General features: G+C 32.7%; 1 protein-coding gene across 4 annotated transcripts; it reads left to right on the plus strand.

Moving 5' to 3' along the window:
* The first annotated feature begins 2,207 nt into the window (after nt 1-2,207).
* LOC126812276 (protein transport protein Sec31A) lies at nt 2,208-19,985 on the plus strand. 4 transcript variants are annotated; one of them, XM_050538570.2, is made up of 28 exons: nt 2,208-2,227; nt 3,752-3,879; nt 4,111-4,200; nt 4,918-5,116; nt 5,486-5,581; nt 5,812-5,949; nt 6,476-6,618; nt 6,849-6,960; nt 7,143-7,295; nt 7,666-7,797; nt 8,311-8,535; nt 8,859-8,933; nt 9,159-9,248; nt 9,412-9,471; nt 9,612-9,726; nt 10,616-10,794; nt 11,309-11,435; nt 11,983-12,131; nt 12,649-12,819; nt 13,098-13,464; nt 13,911-14,046; nt 14,209-14,273; nt 14,455-14,573; nt 14,827-14,961; nt 15,723-15,773; nt 17,554-17,676; nt 17,899-17,970; nt 18,249-19,985. In XM_050538570.2, the coding sequence occupies exons 2-28, from the start codon at nt 3,767-3,769 to the stop codon at nt 18,435-18,437; spliced, it is 3,624 nt and encodes a 1,207-aa protein (XP_050394527.1). In that variant the 5' UTR covers nt 2,208-2,227; nt 3,752-3,766; the 3' UTR covers nt 18,438-19,985. The 4 variants fall into 4 exon arrangements, with proteins under 4 accessions (XP_050394527.1, XP_050394526.1, XP_050394528.1 ...); XM_050538569.2 differs by lacking the exon at nt 2,208-2,227 and adding an exon at nt 2,337-2,524; XM_050538571.2 differs by lacking the exon at nt 2,208-2,227 and adding an exon at nt 2,337-2,524 and having other exon boundaries at nt 14,830-14,961.
* The last annotated feature ends 122 nt before the right edge of the window (nt 19,986-20,107 follow it).

Below are 20,107 nucleotides of genomic sequence, written 5' to 3' on the forward strand. Positions count from 1 at the left end.
AAACATTTGTAATTCCTAACGCGTTGGCGATAATGTGCTCAACCTACTCGTGAGAAATGCCCACAACACCTGGCAATATGTCGTGGCAATTATCGTCGATCAGCCATCACGTACCATGTCATGCATCCAGGTAATATTATGTTGAATGGTTGCGGTTGATGGCCTTGCAGGGGACGCGGGTCATCGTCAAATGCAACTCGAAAGTAGACATTAGAAAGTTAACACACCGCGCAATAGCGACCTATCATTTTGGGTTGCTGTCTTTTGGAGCAAGGTTGGTTCAGTGTATAATAATTAGGAGCTGTTTCACTAACCAGGAGGTCTGGGGTTGATATATGTAGGCAGAGGCGTAGCCGTGAAATATATATAGGGGGGGGGGGGGCAACCCTAACCCCTAACCCTAACCCTATTTTAAAACCCCTAAAAAATATAAACAAACACCATGTGGCCATGCTGTCTGCACAACTCGTTTGCTGATTGGCTCACCGCGTGCAAAGTATTATGGTTACATGGCTGGCTGAGCGGGCGATAAATATTTGGTTTAGGCGATAATGTTTTTGGGTACCTACATGCGATTCACTCTGATAAGCGACAGAAAAAAATTAACTAGACACAATTTTACTTTTCACTTCACACATGTTTCAAGGATGATTCTCTCTAATAGAATCTTAACTAACCCTAATAATTGTTGTAAATAAATAGGAGTTAGGGTCTACTATGTAAATTTTCTTTGGGGCGGGGGCCCACCCCCCGGACCCCCCTACCCATGTGTGACTCCCATGCATGAGAATATCCTCATGATTTTCCAGTAGTTTCTTTTTGTCAGTGGTGTAGGGGAAAAATTTCACTTATAACACACTTATGTTATCTTCTTTATCCTGGTGTTGGTGCAAAATCGCTGAGAGTAATCAAAGTGAAGATAGATGAAGATCAATATATAGGCCTATATATATAGTATAGCCTATTTCTGAATTTCTGTGTGATCGGGAAATGTTAGTTGACGGACTGGGATATGGCAACATTAAATTCGGGGGGGGGGGGGGTATGCAGAAATGAAATGAAATGGGGTTTAACGTATAACTGTTCTGCTCCTAAACTGGGCTAATGAAGACGGCATACGCCATACAGTGTGCTATGAGGGAAATTTTGCCCGGGCAGCGGCGCTACGGCCTACTCTTATATCGAATTCCAACTGCCAAGGGACCTTTTACGTGCACGCCAATATGTACACGGGACTTCGGTTTTTCGTCCCATCACTGACAAGGGGAAACCACGCCGGAGAGGTACGCTAAAAGTGACTCTGGCAGTAGTAGTATAGGTGCGTCCACAGGCACTTTCTATGGCGGGATTTAAGGGCCAAAACTAAATGTAAGTTGAAAGTGTTATTATACATCATAGAAAATACCTAATACCTAAGATGCAAAATACATATGTCGTTATACTTATAATGATGAATACATAATACCGTTAAAGTAAAAGTCAAATGTCAAATTACAAATGTTTTTGGGAAAAAATCCACTAATGTTGCAAAGAACAGAAAATTTTCACATATACACTTCAACAAAGCAACTTTGCAAAATGACATTTGTCTTTTGTCTTTTAACGCATCTTGAGTTCTTGGGGTCAAAGGACAACGGTCAAAGGTCATCGGGGAATATGTAAAATTGTTAAAATGAATGCTCCCAAGAAGGAAAGATAAGCTTGTGGTCGTCTGCTTATTTAACAAGCTTGTCGTTGTCTGCTTAGTGACCTTCTGGACACTATAAATATGTTGTATGGATTTTGACTTTACCGCTTTACTTGTTATTATCAATTAATGGAATCTTGCGTCAATTTAAATGTACGGAAACTGTATATTTGGAAAGATTAAATATATTAAATGATTATTATGTACGATAACCTTTTGAAATAAAATATAAATTTTACTTTGCAGTTTACGAAAGTTATCCGAAATATGAAACACCAATACCATAACCCCCCCCCCCCCCAGGAAACTGTAATTTACTGACTTTCAAGGGTGTGATAAATCGCAGACAACGTAACTTTAGCCACTCTTTGCAAATTCACAATGTGGACGAACTGGAAGAGGAAGTTCGGAAAAGGAGGACGTACTAACTCACTATAAATCTATAATTTTGAAAAGTTATAAAATGTTTAGCTGGAGCGCTAGATATCTAATTGTTGAAGAATTAACACATAATTGAACATCGAATGATATTTACAATATGTATGTATACCACGAAAGGTTTATTCAAGGAATAATTATTACAAAATATGAGTAGAAACCAAATTGGTCGTGTCTACAGACCAATGCGCATGATCATCGCATGTCGGCGCATTCTGGGTAATGTGGCTTCTGCCACGTTGGTTCGTATGTGGTGTATTTCTGAAAATCATATTTGTTTATAATATCGTTTTTGGCCTATTGTTACGTATGGACGGGGTTTGTTTAGAGTTTTTGTGAATTATATATATATCGCTGATTTATCAGACCGATTGAACACATTATAATTAGGAGATTAGGGTAAGTATAATGGTTTAGGAATCGCAAAGTTACCGGTAAATTTAGCTTGCAAGCTAAACATCTGACTTTAGTTTATCAGTTAACAGAACAGCCAAAGGCATCTGTCAAAAGTGATCTTTGCCTACGTGTAATCTCAGATATTTTAGTGAGCATGTGTCTGACCTGAAGTCGACGGACTTCCAATTGATAGATTATGTAATACATTCTTACTCTTAGAATAATGTACCGGTAGAGTAATTGAACGATTTTGTCTAAAAAAATATAGATATGAATGTTCAAGATTTGATACAATTTGTCCACCACCAATTATATATAGATCTATAATGATATTAGAAGTTTCTATAACTTGTATTTTTGATATTTTTTTTTTTATTAACCTCCTACATATGTATACTCTCCACCCCATACATTTAAGTGAGTTAACATAACTAATTGGGGTAAAGAGCTGACGACCTAATTTATAAAACAAACATATCCAAGAGAGAGAGAGAGAAAAATGGGGTTTAGCCTTTCGACACAAACTAGGTCATTTCGGGACTAACATATGGTTTAATTTTATTCCAATAATTCGCTTTCGCGTAGGGGTCTTTAGCAGTGGGAGGAAACCGGAGGACCCAGAGAAAATCCACAAGGTTGTCATGTACAACCGGGGATTCGAAACCACGCCAGTTGACTCAATGACAGGCCTTATGAAAATATAAATATTATATTTTGCGCAGAATACACCAAGAGTTAGTGTTACGGCAAGAAACATTTGGTGGACAGTCATTACGTTACTGTATAATTAGTCTTAATAGTGAGAAATATGAGGTGGGGGGGGGGGGGGAGACAATATAGTGATTAATGTAGGACGACAAATGTTTTCTTATTTTTGAGAAGATAAAAGGCATTATTTAGCTTATTAAATAAACGCTTGATTTAAAGTGATAACATTTAAGTTTTCTGTGACTAATTTAATCCCACCGTTTAAGCAATTCTGCCATTGTTTCATTTCATGTCATAGGCCTACAAACAACTAAATTTTTGACCTTTTTTATAAGACGTTGGATCACAATAAATTGATAGGATAATTAACCAAGAAATCATTGGCAAATTGTTTTCCAAAATCATTTTATATCTCATTTTATAGTTTCTAGCAAATATATCTTTAGAGACTGACCTATACAAATCATTAGGCCCCACGTTACTGTAATAGTTACTGAATAGTTTATTCTTTGATTTTTTCAGGCAACCGGACTAAAGATGAGAATTAAGGAAATTGACAGAACAGCCAATGTGGCATGGTCACCAGTAGATCAGTACCCTATATACCTGGCTACTGGAACAGCAGCTCAACAACTTGATGCTACATTCAGGTTAGTGCAGAATACAGATCTTTATCCTTAAAAATTGAACCTTTTTAATAATTTAGAATTAAAATTTAATTTGTGGAATTTTAATGTTTTACTAACCCGGTTGTAATTTTAGACCACAACACATAAAATTTGATAATACTGTCATCAATTTCAATGGCATTTTGAATTTTGAACTCCCAATAAATTGAACATAATTCATTAGTACTTATTTTATTATATTAACATTTGCAGCACCACATCATCATTAGAATGTTATAGCTTAAATCTGGCAGAAGCAACATTAGATATGCCTTTAGTTTGTTCAAACCAATCAGATTTCAGGTAAAAAGTTCATATTTCAAAGAAGTTATATACTACCCGGTACCAGAAACAATATAGCTTACATAAGTTAGCTAGATTATATGTAGATGTAATGAAACTAGTTGAAATGTTACTTTGTAATTAAAAGAAAAGTACCTGTTTTCATTGTGTCTCTGAAATAAAAGTTTGTCAAAATTTCAGCTTAAAATGTTAAGCTGTTCGAAATTTAATGTCTAAATCGTTTAAGTGAGTTCAGGGATCATTGTTGCCTTACAGCAACTTGCCAATGGCCATAAACTTGTCTATTTGGAGAACGAAAAAAGGCTACAATTTTGACCATTGGTGGCCTGTTTTTAGTTTTAATGCTTCCAAAAAAATTTCTGAACTTGTGCATGGTTCACACAAAAATTCACATGAATAGCTGTTCAAAGATATTTCTCAAAAGTAGCAATTATGAAATTTACTTTCATTTTTCTGTAAAGGAAGATAATTATGTTTGCTTCAATGTATATCCGATATGATTTTAAGCATATCTGATAGGTCAAATTGGTTCTCTATCATTGATCTATTTAAAGCTGTCACAGAGGTTCAGATAGTTGTTCCTTCCACATTATATTACTAGTTTTCTTGACCGAATTATATCTGGGATTTCTCCTTTAAGATTTGAACAGTTTTCATTAGCTTTAAATCTTAAGAGTTTACACTGTTACTTAACAATCTGGTTATACCCTGTTACAGGTTTCATGAAGTATTGTGGGGATCATTTGGTATTGGAACATCAGATTATCCTGCTGGTGTGATTGTTACTGGTGCTGATAATGGAGATATACAAGTATTTAATGCTGATGCCCTGATTAACCAAAGAGAAAAAAGTTTAATATATACCCAGTCTAGACATACCGGTGCTGTACGAGCTTTAGATTTAAATCCTTTTCAAGTAAGTACAGATCTTACATTTAAAAGATTGGCAATAATACATGTTTGCCAGCTAGTTTTAAAGCTATAACCTTCAAATCTGAATATCGACTGACCTTTTTTGTATATAGGCCTACACAATCTGAAAGCAGTACAATTTATGATAAAGAAAAAAAACACATGGCTTATAGTTTTAATGCACAAACAAAATTACATTTTGTGTGCAATCCTGGAGCTTTTATTTTGAACAATTGGAAATTCTTTAGTCCTTTGTCACACATTGATGCCATCACAGATGATAAATATACTATTAAACTCAGAGCAGTTTAGGCCTCACAAGAATTTGGCTTAGTGGTCTTGTTATATTTTATGTAACAATTTCTTATTTCAGGCAAACTTACTTGCATCAGGTGGAGGAGAATCAGAAATTTATATTTGGGATTTAAATAAACCTGAAAATCCCATGACACCAGGACAGAAATCTCAGGTATGTAGGACTCAAGCATCAGTGCTTGTAATAATGTACAGTCAGAACTTTATTCAAATTCCCAAATTTATTTAATTAGCTCCAAAATTTATTTATTCCCTTTCCAAAGATATTAAATCTTGATGAATCATAATACCGATATATATTTACTTGTGTATGTTTTAGCCATGAATCTTGTTGCAATTTTGTACTCTTTTTATTAAACATTATAATTTGTGATATTATTTTAGCCATTAGAAGATGTAGCATGTGTTGCGTGGAATAGACAAGTACAGCATATCCTGGGTTCAACACTTACAGCTAGATGTGTGGTGTGGGATTTACGTAAAAATGAACCCATTATCAAAGTCAGTGATAGCATGTCTAGGGTATGTATACATCTTTGTGTTACGTTAATCAATGAATTCTTCTTCGTCACTCACACAGTCAAAATTCTAAGTTTATAAACATGGTCAAACTAAGAATTGCACATGCTGAAGCATGATAGAGCATAAAAGATTCAAGAGAGAGAGAGAGAGAGAGAAATGGGGTTTAACGTCCACTCGACACAAACTAGGTCATTTCGGGACTAACACATGGTTCAATTTTATTTCAACGATTCGCTTGCGCGTAGGGGTCTTTAGCAGTTGGAGGAAACCGGAGTACCCAGAGAAAACCCACGAGGTTGGACAGGCATAAAAGATTCAAGCATTTAGAAATGCAGCTGTCGATAACAACGGGATGTCCATCTTACTGGAAAAAAAAGAAATTTATTCAAAATAAACAATTTAGGAATTTTGCGAACATGCTTTGCGAACATGCAAACGTAAGGGTTTCTGTTTGCTACTTTAATGAGAGAAAAGTAAATTTGACTAAATGTTGTTGAATTTATTGTAATGAGTACTTTTCTTGTAGATCAAGTGTAAACAACTAGCTTGGCATCCTGAAGTAGCTACCCAGTTAATGTTGTCATCAGAAGATGATCATACACCGGTTATACAATTATGGGATTTAAGATATGCCACATCCCCACTTAAAGTTTTAGAAAATCATAAGAGGTTCGTCTTTATTATATTGAAAAATAGGCCTGCAAAATAAAGCTATTATGATACATATACAACAAAAATACAGTTAGTGTGAAAATGTTTTGATATGTAGAATAGGGCTATAAAATAGTACCAATGCTTAACATTTGACTTTTCCAAATTTCCTTGAAACAGAATGCTATGACATGATTAATGTGCCGCTAATACTATAGATAACTTTACATCTTTCTTATTTTGAACAGGGGTGTTTTGTCTATGGCCTGGTGTCCTCAAGATCCAGATCTACTTCTTAGCTGTGGTAAAGACAACAGAATTCTCTGTTGGAATCCAAACAGTAATGTACAAGGAGGGGAGGTAATTTCCTTGTTTCTATCTGTATGATTGCATATTTCTCAGGATATTCAGTAAATGCATGTTAAGAAACTTTTTTTAATACCATTCTTAAATTGGACAGACAGTGTATATTATATATATGCTTATTTTAATGTAATATATTTTAGGAATGTTTCTGTATGGATTGTTTTATTATTGTATAGGTTGTTTATGAAATACCAACTAGTAATCAATGGTGTTTTGATGTACAATGGTGTCCTAGAAACCCATCACTTATATCTGGTGCTACCTTTGATGGTCATATTACTATTTATAGTTTAATGGGTGGTGGACATCCAATACAGCCCAGTAATAAGGTATTTTATCAATCATCAAATTATTTCTCCATTAGTCATGATGTCCATTGTTCCAGGTGGTCTATATGTGTTAGTTTAACTTATAATATATCAATTATCAGGAGTATCTGAATTTGCCAACCAGTAACTGACGGTATTATATGAAACATGGCAATGGCTGCAGTTGACTGCAAATTTTAAACAATATTATCTGTACATTGTTACTCAAGATACAATGATTTTATGATGGTAGAAAAGAGCTTTTTCTTGATTTTGATGGGTTCTTCAAATAATAACAACATAATTATGACTTAAAACTACATAAAGAATTCAGTTGATCAAAATCATTACTTCTCTATAGTTTACAGTCATGATTTTTATGCATTCACAGGTGGCCGAGTCGTTCAATACTGTAGAACCATTTGCCCAGGCACCAGTACCAGTTCCACAAGAACAAGACAAAGTAATGCCTCTACAAAAACCACCAAAATGGTTAAGAAAACCAGTAGGAGCTTCATTTGCAGTAAGTATTGTATTTCATATTCTTGTTAGAATATTGGATGTAAGGGAAATCTGTTCCTTTTGGTGTGATAAATTGTATTATTGGGTCCATCTGTTCTTCTATCATGCTTTGAAGTACAATAACTTTGTAGCAAATGGATTTTATTAAAGCTTATAATGTACTTCCATTATCACAGTGATTTACTTTAATAATCTAATTATTTGATCATATAAATGCCATAACTCTGCTTCTGATTCACTTATAAGTCTCCCATAGATATTCAAATATCAATACATTCTTATCATAAAAAGTTTTCAATAAATCCTCATAAATGTCCAGTTGGACTCCCGATATCAATGCCATATGTGCATATTTAATTATCCCACTTTAAAGAATGTGGTTATATTCACTATAATTTGTCTTCCTGTGAAACCCCTGTTCACTGATCAAATATAGGCAGGATGACAAAAGCTAATTACTCGACTTGTTTTAGCAGTTAAGGCTTCACTGTATAATAATTCTAATGCATTTCAGTTTGGTGGAAAATTAGTCAGTTTTAGTCATACAAAGCCTCAGAATCCACAACAGCCAGTACCAAAACAAGTATTTATAAGTCAAGTTGTAACAGAGACAGAAATAATCAACAGATCTAGTCAATTAGAACAAGCAACTAATAATAATCAATTCGTGGAATTCTGTGCTATGAAAGCCTCGAATAGCGGTAACCGCATGGAAGAAAGTATTTGGAACTTTTTAAAGGTATGTACTGTTATGGTTATAATAGAAAATGTAGAAAATTGCTTATAATCAGACAGTAATGGCAAACAATTTAAACACAGTCCATGAAAAGAAAGGTTAACTAATATCAAAGTGAACTTGCACAAGAAAACCCTCCACACAAATTACAAAGTGCTATCAGGTGTTCAATAAAGTTTTCATTTATTTTCTTAAGCTTGGGTAAATTGTTTGATTTATATAAGATTGTCAATGAAAAGTGTCAACAAACTGAATTAATAAATGATTGTCACTGTTGATGGATTGTTTCAGAATTATCACCAATTAATATATTTATATTTTACCAGGTTAACTTTGAAAAAGAACCCAGAAAGGAGTTCTTACAGTTATTAGGTTATGACGAAAATGATCTGGCTGCAAAGGTAATTATTTTTATAATTTAATTGATTGAGAAATTTTTTTTTTTACATTGTGTCTAGAAAATATATATATGAAAATCTGGCTGAATTCTGATTTTTGTATGGAGAAAATAATTTTGAAACTTTTTCAGAATTAAAAAGGAAAATTTCAATTTTGCTATGTAATTAAAGTAAGCATTTCATAGAAAAGGAATGATGCTTAAAAATATTTCTATTTTTTTTTCTAAGGTAAATAATCATACAGCAGCAGAAGCTGAGAGAAATAAAGGTGTTGATGCCTCTGAGTTGGCACAAAAAATGTCTCAACTAGGATCAAATGTAAGTATATGGTTGATCGGTAAATATACAGCAACAAAAGTGGTGAAAAAAATATACATGTTATTAATTTGATATACTCGGATCTATTTGGAATTGGAACTTGTAAATTAACTAATGTAATAGATCAGATAGGTGTGTAATTTTAAACTTTTTCTAATTTTAGGATCTTCTTGGTGTTAATCTTCCGTCAAGTGGTCAAGCTTCTCCTAGTGTTGGATCAAAGGTAAATTTGATTTTATAATTAATCTGTTTTCACACTTCAGAAGTTAGTGTTAGGTACTATAATATTGTTTATTGTAATCAGGGCTTGTAATTTCAATTTAGAATATTGATAATTTCCTACTTACTATATATATTTTGTAGACACCTAATGATAGTCGTGATGAATTATCTGATGGATCAGCAGCGTTTGATGAAATAGCTACAGCACAAACATATCCTGGTTTAAAAACACCTCTAGTTATACCTAAAGATAATGGTTTGTATATTACACGTTCTTGTTATATGTAGTGCCAAGTTATCAAAATGATTTATCTTTGTGGGCTTCACATGTGAATGAATGAAATAAAACCAAGTACGAACAATCCAAACTATTAGACAAAATTCGAAGTCCTAAAAAAAAAAAAAACGGTATAGGCAAAATAGTGTAATCAGCATATGGACTGTTCACCGTGTACAAAATACACGACAAACAGTGGTAACAGGTGTCCGGAAGAGTAAGCTTACCCTGCCTGGCGCCACACCCACCATAGCTGCATCCAAACTATTAGGCGAAATCTCGGTAAAATAGGGTGATTGGCCAATGGACTATCAGTATGCAAAATGCACGTGATGAACAGTGTTAAAGATGTAGTAGACATACTTTATCAGGGAGATTGTATACGCGTCAATTAAATATATCTAGAATAATAGCCGAGAGAGACATGTTATATTTACCAATCAAGTCAATATGATGCCCATAAAACTATTTAAAGGTTTTAATAAGTTTAGTTCGCAAATATCCCTGAAGTTTAGATGACAAATGCCTCGATCTACTTAAAAAATCAGAATAAAATGAACAAGCTCTCGCATAACGAATTAGTTGAGACACAAACACTCCATAAGCTGGTGATATTGGAATGTTACTACTAATAAATGGAAAGTTAACAATCGGAAAGTCAAAGTCATCATGTTTATCGTACAATTTAACACTAAGTTTATGGCAATTGTCAAAATCGAGACGCAGATCCATGTCTAAATATTTATATAACATTTGAAGCCAGAAAAAAGTCCTGCAATAGGCAGATTTAGCTCTTGAATAATTCATCTTTAGCAGTTTACTTGATAATTCTGTTCGGGAGGATTTTAAATTATTTTATGAATTACAGATGCTGATGGATTAATGACACAAGCTTTACTAACTGGTAATTTTGAAGCAGCTGTTGATATGTGCTTGAGTGAGAATAAAATGGCTGAAGCTATAATACTAGCTATTGCAGGTGGTCAGGAATTACTCAGCAGAACACAGAAAATATATTTTAAGCAGAATAAGAGCAATCTAGGAAGAGTGAGTATCTCATCACATATCTTATATATCTTTATGGGGGGTTGGATGGCTGAATGGTTAGCGTACGCGCACTGTATCATAAAGTCTGTCATTGAGTCGACTGGCGTGGTTTCGAATCCCCTATGCGCAAGCAAATTATTGAAATAAAATTAAATCATCATATGTTAGTCCCAAAATGACCTAGTTTGTGTCGAGTGGACGTTAAACCCCATTTCTCTCTCTCTATATATATCTTTATAAAAGGATAAAAACCAATGCTGTTAAAACAATGTGTTGACTTTACCCTTTTATGGAGAGATTTTGGTTAAATGCAAATCCAACTTGGGAGTACAAATATGAAAACAAATCCGTTGAAAGAAAAACCTTGACAGTTGGAATTTGACAAGTCAGTCTTCATTAACCTTGGTGATACAGGTAAATAGGACGTTTATTTTATTTTCTGTTTAAATAATGGTATAAAAGAATCTTTCATGGTGATCACTCACTAATTGTTTTATTCAATATTTCATTTCAGTTAATATCATCAATAGTTACCAATGACTGGACACATATTATTGAAACATGTGATTTAGATAATTGGAAGGAAGCTTTAGCAGTTATATTAACTTATTCTAAACCTGAAGAATTTTCTCCTTTATGTGGTGAGTTCAAGTTATCAATATGTTCATTTGTTGATTCATTTCTTAAAGTGGAATTGTGGAGTATTTATCAGATCTGCTTAAAATTGATCTGCTTTATTCAGATTTCCGATGATGAATTCCAGAGTGTGTGTCCCAGTCCTTCACGTTTATAAAATTGTGTGGGAGTCATAAAAAGCTCCTGATACCTTGAATATATGCAGTTTGAAAGTAAACAAAAACTGAAAGTAGTTTATTAATCTCAATATTTAGGAGAGCGATTTAGCTAATTTGCAGGAGTCTTTAATGACTCCTTCGAAGGAAAGACGACGTGCGTCGAGAGGAGCAGGAGCGAAAGCTCCCCTTAAAAGTGAAGGACTGGTGTCCTGGTTCTCTTTATTTAGAACACTAGTGATAAAGTTATCAGCATGAAATTCATTTATATACATTGGTCAGATTAGTGACACAAAGATTCACACGTACAGATTTCCCACACCTGCACTTTCCAAATATTCATATGTAAACAACAATTAATTGTTTAAATATAGTTTAATACTTTGTTTTATTTTAGATGCACTTGCATCTCGTCTAGAATCCGAGAATAATGGTAAACTATCATTATATGCCAGTCTATGTTATATATGTTCTGGTAATATAGAAAGACTTGTGGAAAACTGGATACGTAACACAGAAAATAATAATGAACCATTAGCTCTTCAGGTAGGTTCTGTATAATAGTAAACTGTAAAAAAACTCTCATTAATAGATTAATTTAAGACTATGCAACATGTATCTAAACTTAATATACAGAGTGTTATTGAAATAAAGTACCAGGTATATAAATATGAGTAAGTGCAGGAGGACCTCACCACACATACACAATTACTCAACACAAAACCACGGACAGGACACAGACATTTCAAATCAAGTGAATGGATCTGTGAGCCAGCCGTGCATGTCCACTGCGCTTTACAGTCCAGGGCCTGTAATGTGAATAAAGTTATGATATTAAACATAATATATTTTATAGGATCTTGTAGAGAAAGTTATGATATTAAGTACAATATATTTTATAGGGTCTTGTAGAGAAAGTTATGATATTAAGTGTAATATATTTTATGGGATCTTGTAGATAATATGTTTTATGGGATCTTGTAGAAAAAGTTATGATATTAAGTATAATATATTTTATGGGATTTTGTAGAGAAAGTTATATTAAGTATAAAATATTTTACAGGATCTTGTGGAGAAAGTTATGATATTAAGAAAAGCTGTGGCTGTAACAAGAGGAACTGTACCAGAGATTGCTAGTGGACCATTAGCTGAAAGATTAAATCAATATGCTGGTATATTAGCTGCTCAGGGTAACCTCTATACTGCTCTAGGATATCTTAAAAATGCTAGTGAGGTAAGAAGATGAACATATAATCAGACAATCTAACTTAAAATTTACAGAGCGAACAAAACTTGAGGTCAGTTAAGATGCAGGATTCGTTCATTAATAGGATTTCAACAATTTTTTCTTTAATTGGGACTGGTAGTGGTGTGGTTCTGACACTAGGATATGGCAATTCCAAAGAACAATAAAGATTTTTATAACCTATTTCGTTAATTTCAGTGTACTGTGAAAAATAATCGAAAGGCTTTAATTTAATTGAATATATGATTCCACTGTTTCTTTTTCAGCCTAGTCTTGCCATTTTACTAGATAGATTATATCAGGCAATAAGTCAACCAATACCTGGAATGGCTCAGCCACAATTCCCTTTCCAGAAAATTAACTTACTTCCAGTTGGTGCCAGGCAACCACAGCAGCAACCACAGCAACCACAACAACAACAACAGCGTGGTATACAGCAACGACAGCCACAGAGACATTCACATCAAACACAAGCGTCAAGTGGATTCCAGACTACGACAACACCGTCATCAAGTTATTATAACCCTGTAACTTATCAACAACAATATCCATCAATGAATGGACCTGCTAATACACAGCCAACATATACACCATACCAACCTGCTGTTAGTGCAGCTCCTGTACCTAATAAAGGTTAGTACTTATTCTATTATTATTACTTCCAATTGGGGGCTGAGTATTAACATGGGAATTTTCAAGCTTTGTCCTCAATTTTTGTGTAATACTTGCAAGTTTGTTTTGTAGTTCTATAAATTAATACAGTGTTTATATTCATGAGACAAAAAATTTCTACAATTTCCAAAAATTTCTAACTTGCACTTTGAATAGATAATCTGATTGGCTTTAAAATTATGTTATACATGTATTTATATTCATGAGAAAAAACCTATTGAATTTCAATGATTTTATATAATTACTTGCTGTGTTATTGTCCTTTGTCGAGCTGAAATATCTGGTGAACAACCTGGAGGCTAAGTGAGACACGCCTTAAGGACTGTTTGGACAACTTATCTTCTTTTTCGTTGACTGGCAAACTATCTTTCCTTTGGTTGATATATATAGATATGTCGTTATTTCAGGACCCTTGTCACATAAATATCCCACTCCTATACAGCCAACTAGTAATTATGGTATGGATACCTATTCCCAGCCTAATTTTATGCAACCTCAGTATCAACCAACAGCACCTTATTCACAAAGTCAAAATTATTATGAGTAAGTATAGCTTTCAGTGTCATTTGTATCCTGTTTAGTATGGGTTTAATTAAATTAGGGCTTAAACTAAAATATAACTAAACATTCTTTGAACATGTTTATGTATCCTGATTTCTGCTCCGAATTAATGCCATGACTAATTGAGAACTATTATTTTAACAGTTATAATGCACCAACATCAGTAAACAATCAACCATCAAGTGTTTATGATCCTATGGCAACTCCAGGTAATTTCTTATTTCATTCTTATTTCATTTGTTTTGCTTGGATTAAATGAAGATTATTTACCAGCAATACAAATTTGTATAACCTGTGTTATCCAGATTCTTTTAAGTATGTTTATATTCAATTTGGCATTATTGGATGTATGTGTTCTGTCCTTATAAAAGGTTTATTTGTATATTTTAGGTGGTCCATACAATCCACCACCACCACCTAACATGACCGGACCAGTTGCACCATCGTATCAAGATGTTAAAGCAGATAATGCCTGGAATGATCCTCCATTAGTAAAAGAGAAAAAACAGGTAACTTGGATTAATCCAAAACCGGATATAATTATTGTACATTCACAGAGTATGGATGTTAAAGTGAGATTCTTTAACCTAGTTCTAGTAAATCACAAGAAATCTCAAAACACCATTAACATGGACCAGGTTAATAATATGATACCTGATGTTTTTGACATAAACCTCATTGAATCAGCGAGTATAGAATGTATATGATTATTCTAGATCAGTTTTGATTATGCTGTTGATATGTTCTCGTATTTATTATTAGCAGACTCCAAAATATGATGGTCAAACGCCTACATCCTATTATGGTGGTGTATCTCAACAGTGTACAGATCAAGGTCCTCCTGGTGCTCCTAATTATAGTAATCTCTATAATCCACAGGAACATCAAGTACAACAGGTAAAAAAAATCATGTTCAGTTTTCATTTTAATTAGTTTTTATTAGTTGTAACTCTAGTTTCTTAGTAATTAGTTGTTATTTAGTTATCTTTTAATTTTGAAATATCTAATTTTCTAAAAGAACTTAATTCTAATAATATAAACAGATCAATGATTTCACAGACATTTACTTTTAATCCTACACACTGGTTTTAAATATTTTTACCCGACACTTCACGTCAAAAAAATGATTCTTTAAAAGCCCTACATAGGTAAATAAATAAAAAGAGTATCTTAACTGTAATCAGTTGAATCTTTAGATTTTGATAAGCATCTCAAAAGTTTTATATAACAGTAATATGAATGCACCTCAAAAGTTTTATATAACAGTAATTTGAATATTAATCTTGTATATTGGAACAATGCATAACATCACTGTTTAACGAATGTGTGTAATTCAGAGCATGAACTAAAACTGTTTTATTATGTTAAATACTAACTTAAAGTCGCCATTTCAGAATTCCGAATAATAATAAAATTGATAAAATTTACTATTTGTTTATTGCATTATTTCAGATTACTAACCGGTAATCTTTTCCAGTTATCAATAAAAATCTGAAATTTCAAATTGTCGAAATTGATGTTTTTAGAGATTGGGTATTTTCTTGTCTCTTTAAATAAAAAACTTCTGCACTACTTGGAATGGCTATAACTTTCTGTCTGTATTTTATTTGTTAATATTTCTCCCCTAACCCATATTATGTTTGATATTTCCTTGTTAGATGCCTGCTTCATATAACTATTCAAATATACAGAAGGTGGCTGAACAGAAGGTGAGGAAGATGCCAACATTTTGTATTGTAATTTATTAAAAGAAACCAACATACTTTCCCCTTCACGTTATTTTAATAATGTAATATTATTTAAGCCACCACTTTAGAACACCTATTGACAAACTGAGGACCATTTGATATTTGGTTTGGATGCTGTTAAAGCAAAACATTCTTTGTACTTTATTCTGAAAATGAGTGGGGGGTTGGATGGCTGAATGGTTAGAGTGCGCACACTGTATCATAAAGTCTGTCATTGAGTCGACTGGCGTGGTTTCGAATCCCCAGTTGTACGTGACAAGGAGTAGGGTCGCCTGTCCAACCTCGTGGGTTTTCTCCGGGTTCTCTGGTTTCCTCCCACTGCTAAAGACCCCTACGCGCAAGCGAATTATTGAAATAAAATTAAACCATATGTTAGTCCTGAAATGACCTAGTTTGGGTCGAGTGGACGTTAAACCCCATTTCTCTCTCTCTCTGAAAATGAGTGTGGCTATATTGCTTAGTGATTGAGGAATTAATTCATAGAAATAAATAGCTTGTCTTTGAAAAATAAAAATTTAAAGTTTCCATGGTGGCCCTCAGTATATAATCAGATGGTTCATTCACAGTAAAGCTAATTTTTCACGATGACTGATCACTGCCATGTTAAAAAAATGTTCAGTTGGGTATACATGTATCTGCTGCATGTTTGAGAATTATGTGATTTTAATGCAGCAAAGATGTATGTATCTTCAATTATAACTTAAAATACTAAATCCAACTGGAGTATAAAATCATTTCTAAAGATGATATTTTTGTTGTTAACATATTGCATATTTAGTTAAGACATATTTTCTAAAACTCAGAATACATTTCTAATCAATGAAAATTACTTTTATCCTGAATTGTCACTTGTTAAATCAACTATTTTTAATATTGAATGTACAACCACATCATGTTTATAAGGTTATGTTTTTGTTGGTGATAACTGGCATTGCATGCAAAAAAACTACTCCATTACATATTAATATGCAACCCAACATATTATAGAAAGCATGATTATATTAATCCATTTTACACCAATTTTGTACTGTATTCCCGATAAATAATCAAGGTATCAAGATATTATAATGTTAATGTAACGTTCAAAATCTATATGACAATATAATGTGTCAGTGCAGATGTATGCAGAATATTAGGTTAAATGAGCGTTTAATCGAGTCTAATTAGTATCAAGTAGAATAGTACCCAATGTCTAGTAAATCGAATCAATTGCTAAGCAACCTAGCGGATGTTGAGAACATGTGCAGAAGTGAAGCTGAAAGTGTGCAATGTGAGCTGGCGACAGTGTACTGTTTTCTACCGAATGTAACGTTTCACTACGTTATGATTAACTTTACATTTGACATTTGATTATCTATGTATGTATCTAAGAATGTGACCTGCAACCCAGGAACTTTTGTGTTATATGTGATGGTGAATAAATAGTAGTTATTGTTTGCAGTATCATGTTTCTTAGACATGTCATGGGGAGTGCGTATGTAACGATATGCTGAAAAGGGACTAGATGTGAATATTTTAGTGAAGTGAACATCATCGAAATAGTCTTCGTCAACTCTGCATCTACAGTTAACTATAAGAAAAAGGAATGTACATTTTCTGAGAATACCAAATTTGTTAACACACTACCCCTGTACAGTGAATTTAACAGATGTTATGTGTTATGTTTGATATTTTAACCATATTGACCTGTGTATCGAAACTTCACTAAGTTTATATTAATCTGTAATATTTATTATTTTAGCCTGCACCTGTACAAGAACCGCCTAAACCGGTAGTTAAAGCACCAATACCACAAGAACATCAAGTTATAGAAGATGTATTTGGTAAACTAGTCAATAATTGTTTACAGGCTGCTAGTAATGCCGTAAGTATTTACCACAGTCTCTTTAAACAAAGTTTGTTTACATGTGAACACCTTATGGAAGTGGTATGTAATATTAAGGTTATAAGGTTATTCTGACTATTGATGGATCTTGATTTCAGACCCTGATGCTATGCTTCTGGTCAGAAGATAATCTCGTAGCCAAAAGTCACAGATTTTGGGATCTATTATATTAAATTAATCAATCTTTATTTTTTTTATTAGCAAATGAAGAGAAAGTTAGAAGATGTATCTAGAAAATTAGAAATATTATATGATAAATTACGTGATTGTACTGTAAGTTTACATGTTTTCTATTGTCATTTCGACTTTAATGATGAACACATTGATTAAAGTTTCTTATACTATGTGATTTATGAAATTGAATGGTAATCGTCAACTCTTCATTGCAACCTTTTCTATCTAATCACACAGTGAATGAACTATTTATAACTATTTCAAATGCAGATAAGAAACTTACGTTATAAGGTTTTTTGTTTTATTTTTATGTTTATTAAATACAAATAATGCTAAAATTTTCATCTCAAAATTATTTTATTTTTATATTTTTACAGTTATCTCAAAATGTATTGATGGGATTACATCAGATTATTCAGTATATACAACAATATGATTATACTACCAGTCTAGCTGTTTATACACAGATGATTAGTCAGGGCAACTTCTCAGAAATCAGTGCCTTTATGCCTGGTGTTAAAGTTCTACTCCAAACAGCTACACAACTACAAGTTTATCTTCAATAAAACTAGGACTAAAAATATAATACTTTTATCAATTGATTATGACATGTATATTAAAGATCCAAAGCAACAGATGGCCAATACTCATTTTCCTTATTTGAATTTTCAAAAATAAGTTCTCTATAGATACCAATGATTAAAACAATGTACATATGTAAAATGCCATCATGACATGTTCAGGTATCAGCTGTCTAAGAAACATGATACTGCAAACAATAACAATGATCTGAGAGAAAGGCAAAATGGTGGTATTAACTCAGTAGAAATTAATGGCCATAAGTTCTGTTAGGATTGATCAGTCTATATTTGCCTTTTAGTGTGGAATAGTGTAATTATATCTGTAGAAATTATAAAACGTATGAAATCAATAATTATTTTTAAAAAATCAACATTGCATTTGTCTGTGCTTCTCATATCAGCTTAGTCCAAATGAAATCCCATGATATTTATTAAGTTTAGCTAAATTGTACATTATCAACTACAGTATCTATTTCTGTTATTGTACAATACCAGCTAATGTGAAAATAAGTCTTGTGTGACATTTGTTCTTAGCTATATTTTACATAAGCTGACAATTCTTTGTTCTGTTATTGTATATGCCAAAGTGGAAATGGTCTCCTGTATTCATTATAACCATGTATGAAAATTGATAATTGTAAATAAACATGTATCTTATTCAATCTGTTATTGTACATGTAATTTTATGTATTTTGTACATTCTGTTATTTTTGTTATATCTTCCATTACCCTGGTTTTGAAGCCCCATGTTCAAATGGTAGATTGGATCTTTTTATGCAAGCACATCAATAATAATAGTTCTTTAATCACCTGTTTCAGTAAATGGAACTAATCATTAGAATGGTTGTAAACTAGATTTACTTGATCTACAGTTGTTTATTACTTCAGTAGAATTTGATGAGTCATGATCTTCAAAATTTAAGAAATGGGATACGGTTGTTCTGATTTGGATATACATATTATCACTCTGTTACATTCACTTAATTAAATAGTTAATGCGTTTATTTTTTGGCACGGTGTTATTTCATAATCAGGGCACATGAAGATACTGTTATTACTAAATGTATAGGATATTGTTTGTGTGCATAGTAATTCTTGTTGCAAGAACTTTATTTACTATAATCAGATTTATTTGATGTATTCAACATATATTTATTTATAATTACATATGTGTATGAATACATTATTATGTAATATATTTCATCTCATTTCAAATTATCTGTAGAACATTGTATACTGCCATTTAGCAGATGCATAAACAGTAATCAGTCTACTACACCTGCATTTTTCAAGTCATTTAAAACAAAAAGAAACTGAATCAAATAGCTTAGCAAATTTACAAATTGAAAGTATTTTATTCAAGATAATTTAATTTATCATGACTTTATAGTAATCAATACTGGTAGTGGACAAGCACAGAGAAGAAATGTAAGAAGTAGTATTACATGTAAAATTTGTAATGTTACTGAATGTCGAGAAGATAATATATAATTATATAAATAAAATATACTGATAATAAAAGACTAGTTGTAATTATCGTGTTTCTAATTCCTTTAACAATGATTGTCACTTTACAGGTTTACTGTAGATAAATAAAACAACTCATGCATCTACATGGAACATAATACTGCATTTTGCAAATGAAACACCACTGT

The sequence above is a fragment of the Patella vulgata genome, chromosome 2, assembly GCF_932274485.2.
Source record: "Patella vulgata chromosome 2, xgPatVulg1.2, whole genome shotgun sequence".
Lineage (NCBI taxonomy): Eukaryota > Metazoa > Mollusca > Gastropoda > Patellidae > Patella > Patella vulgata.

Bases quoted from the DNA above. Each gene is read 5' to 3' on its own strand.
- LOC126812276 (XM_050538570.2), top strand. From the start codon at position 3,767: ATGAGAATTAAGGAAATTGACAGAACAGCCAATGTGGCATGGTCACCA. The intron at 7,296-7,665 runs GTATTTTATCAA...ATGCATTCACAG, and splicing joins CAATACAGCCCAGTAATAAG to GTGGCCGAGTCGTTCAATAC. The intron at 17,971-18,248 runs GTAAGTTTACAT...ATATTTTTACAG, and splicing joins ATAAATTACGTGATTGTACT to TTATCTCAAAATGTATTGAT.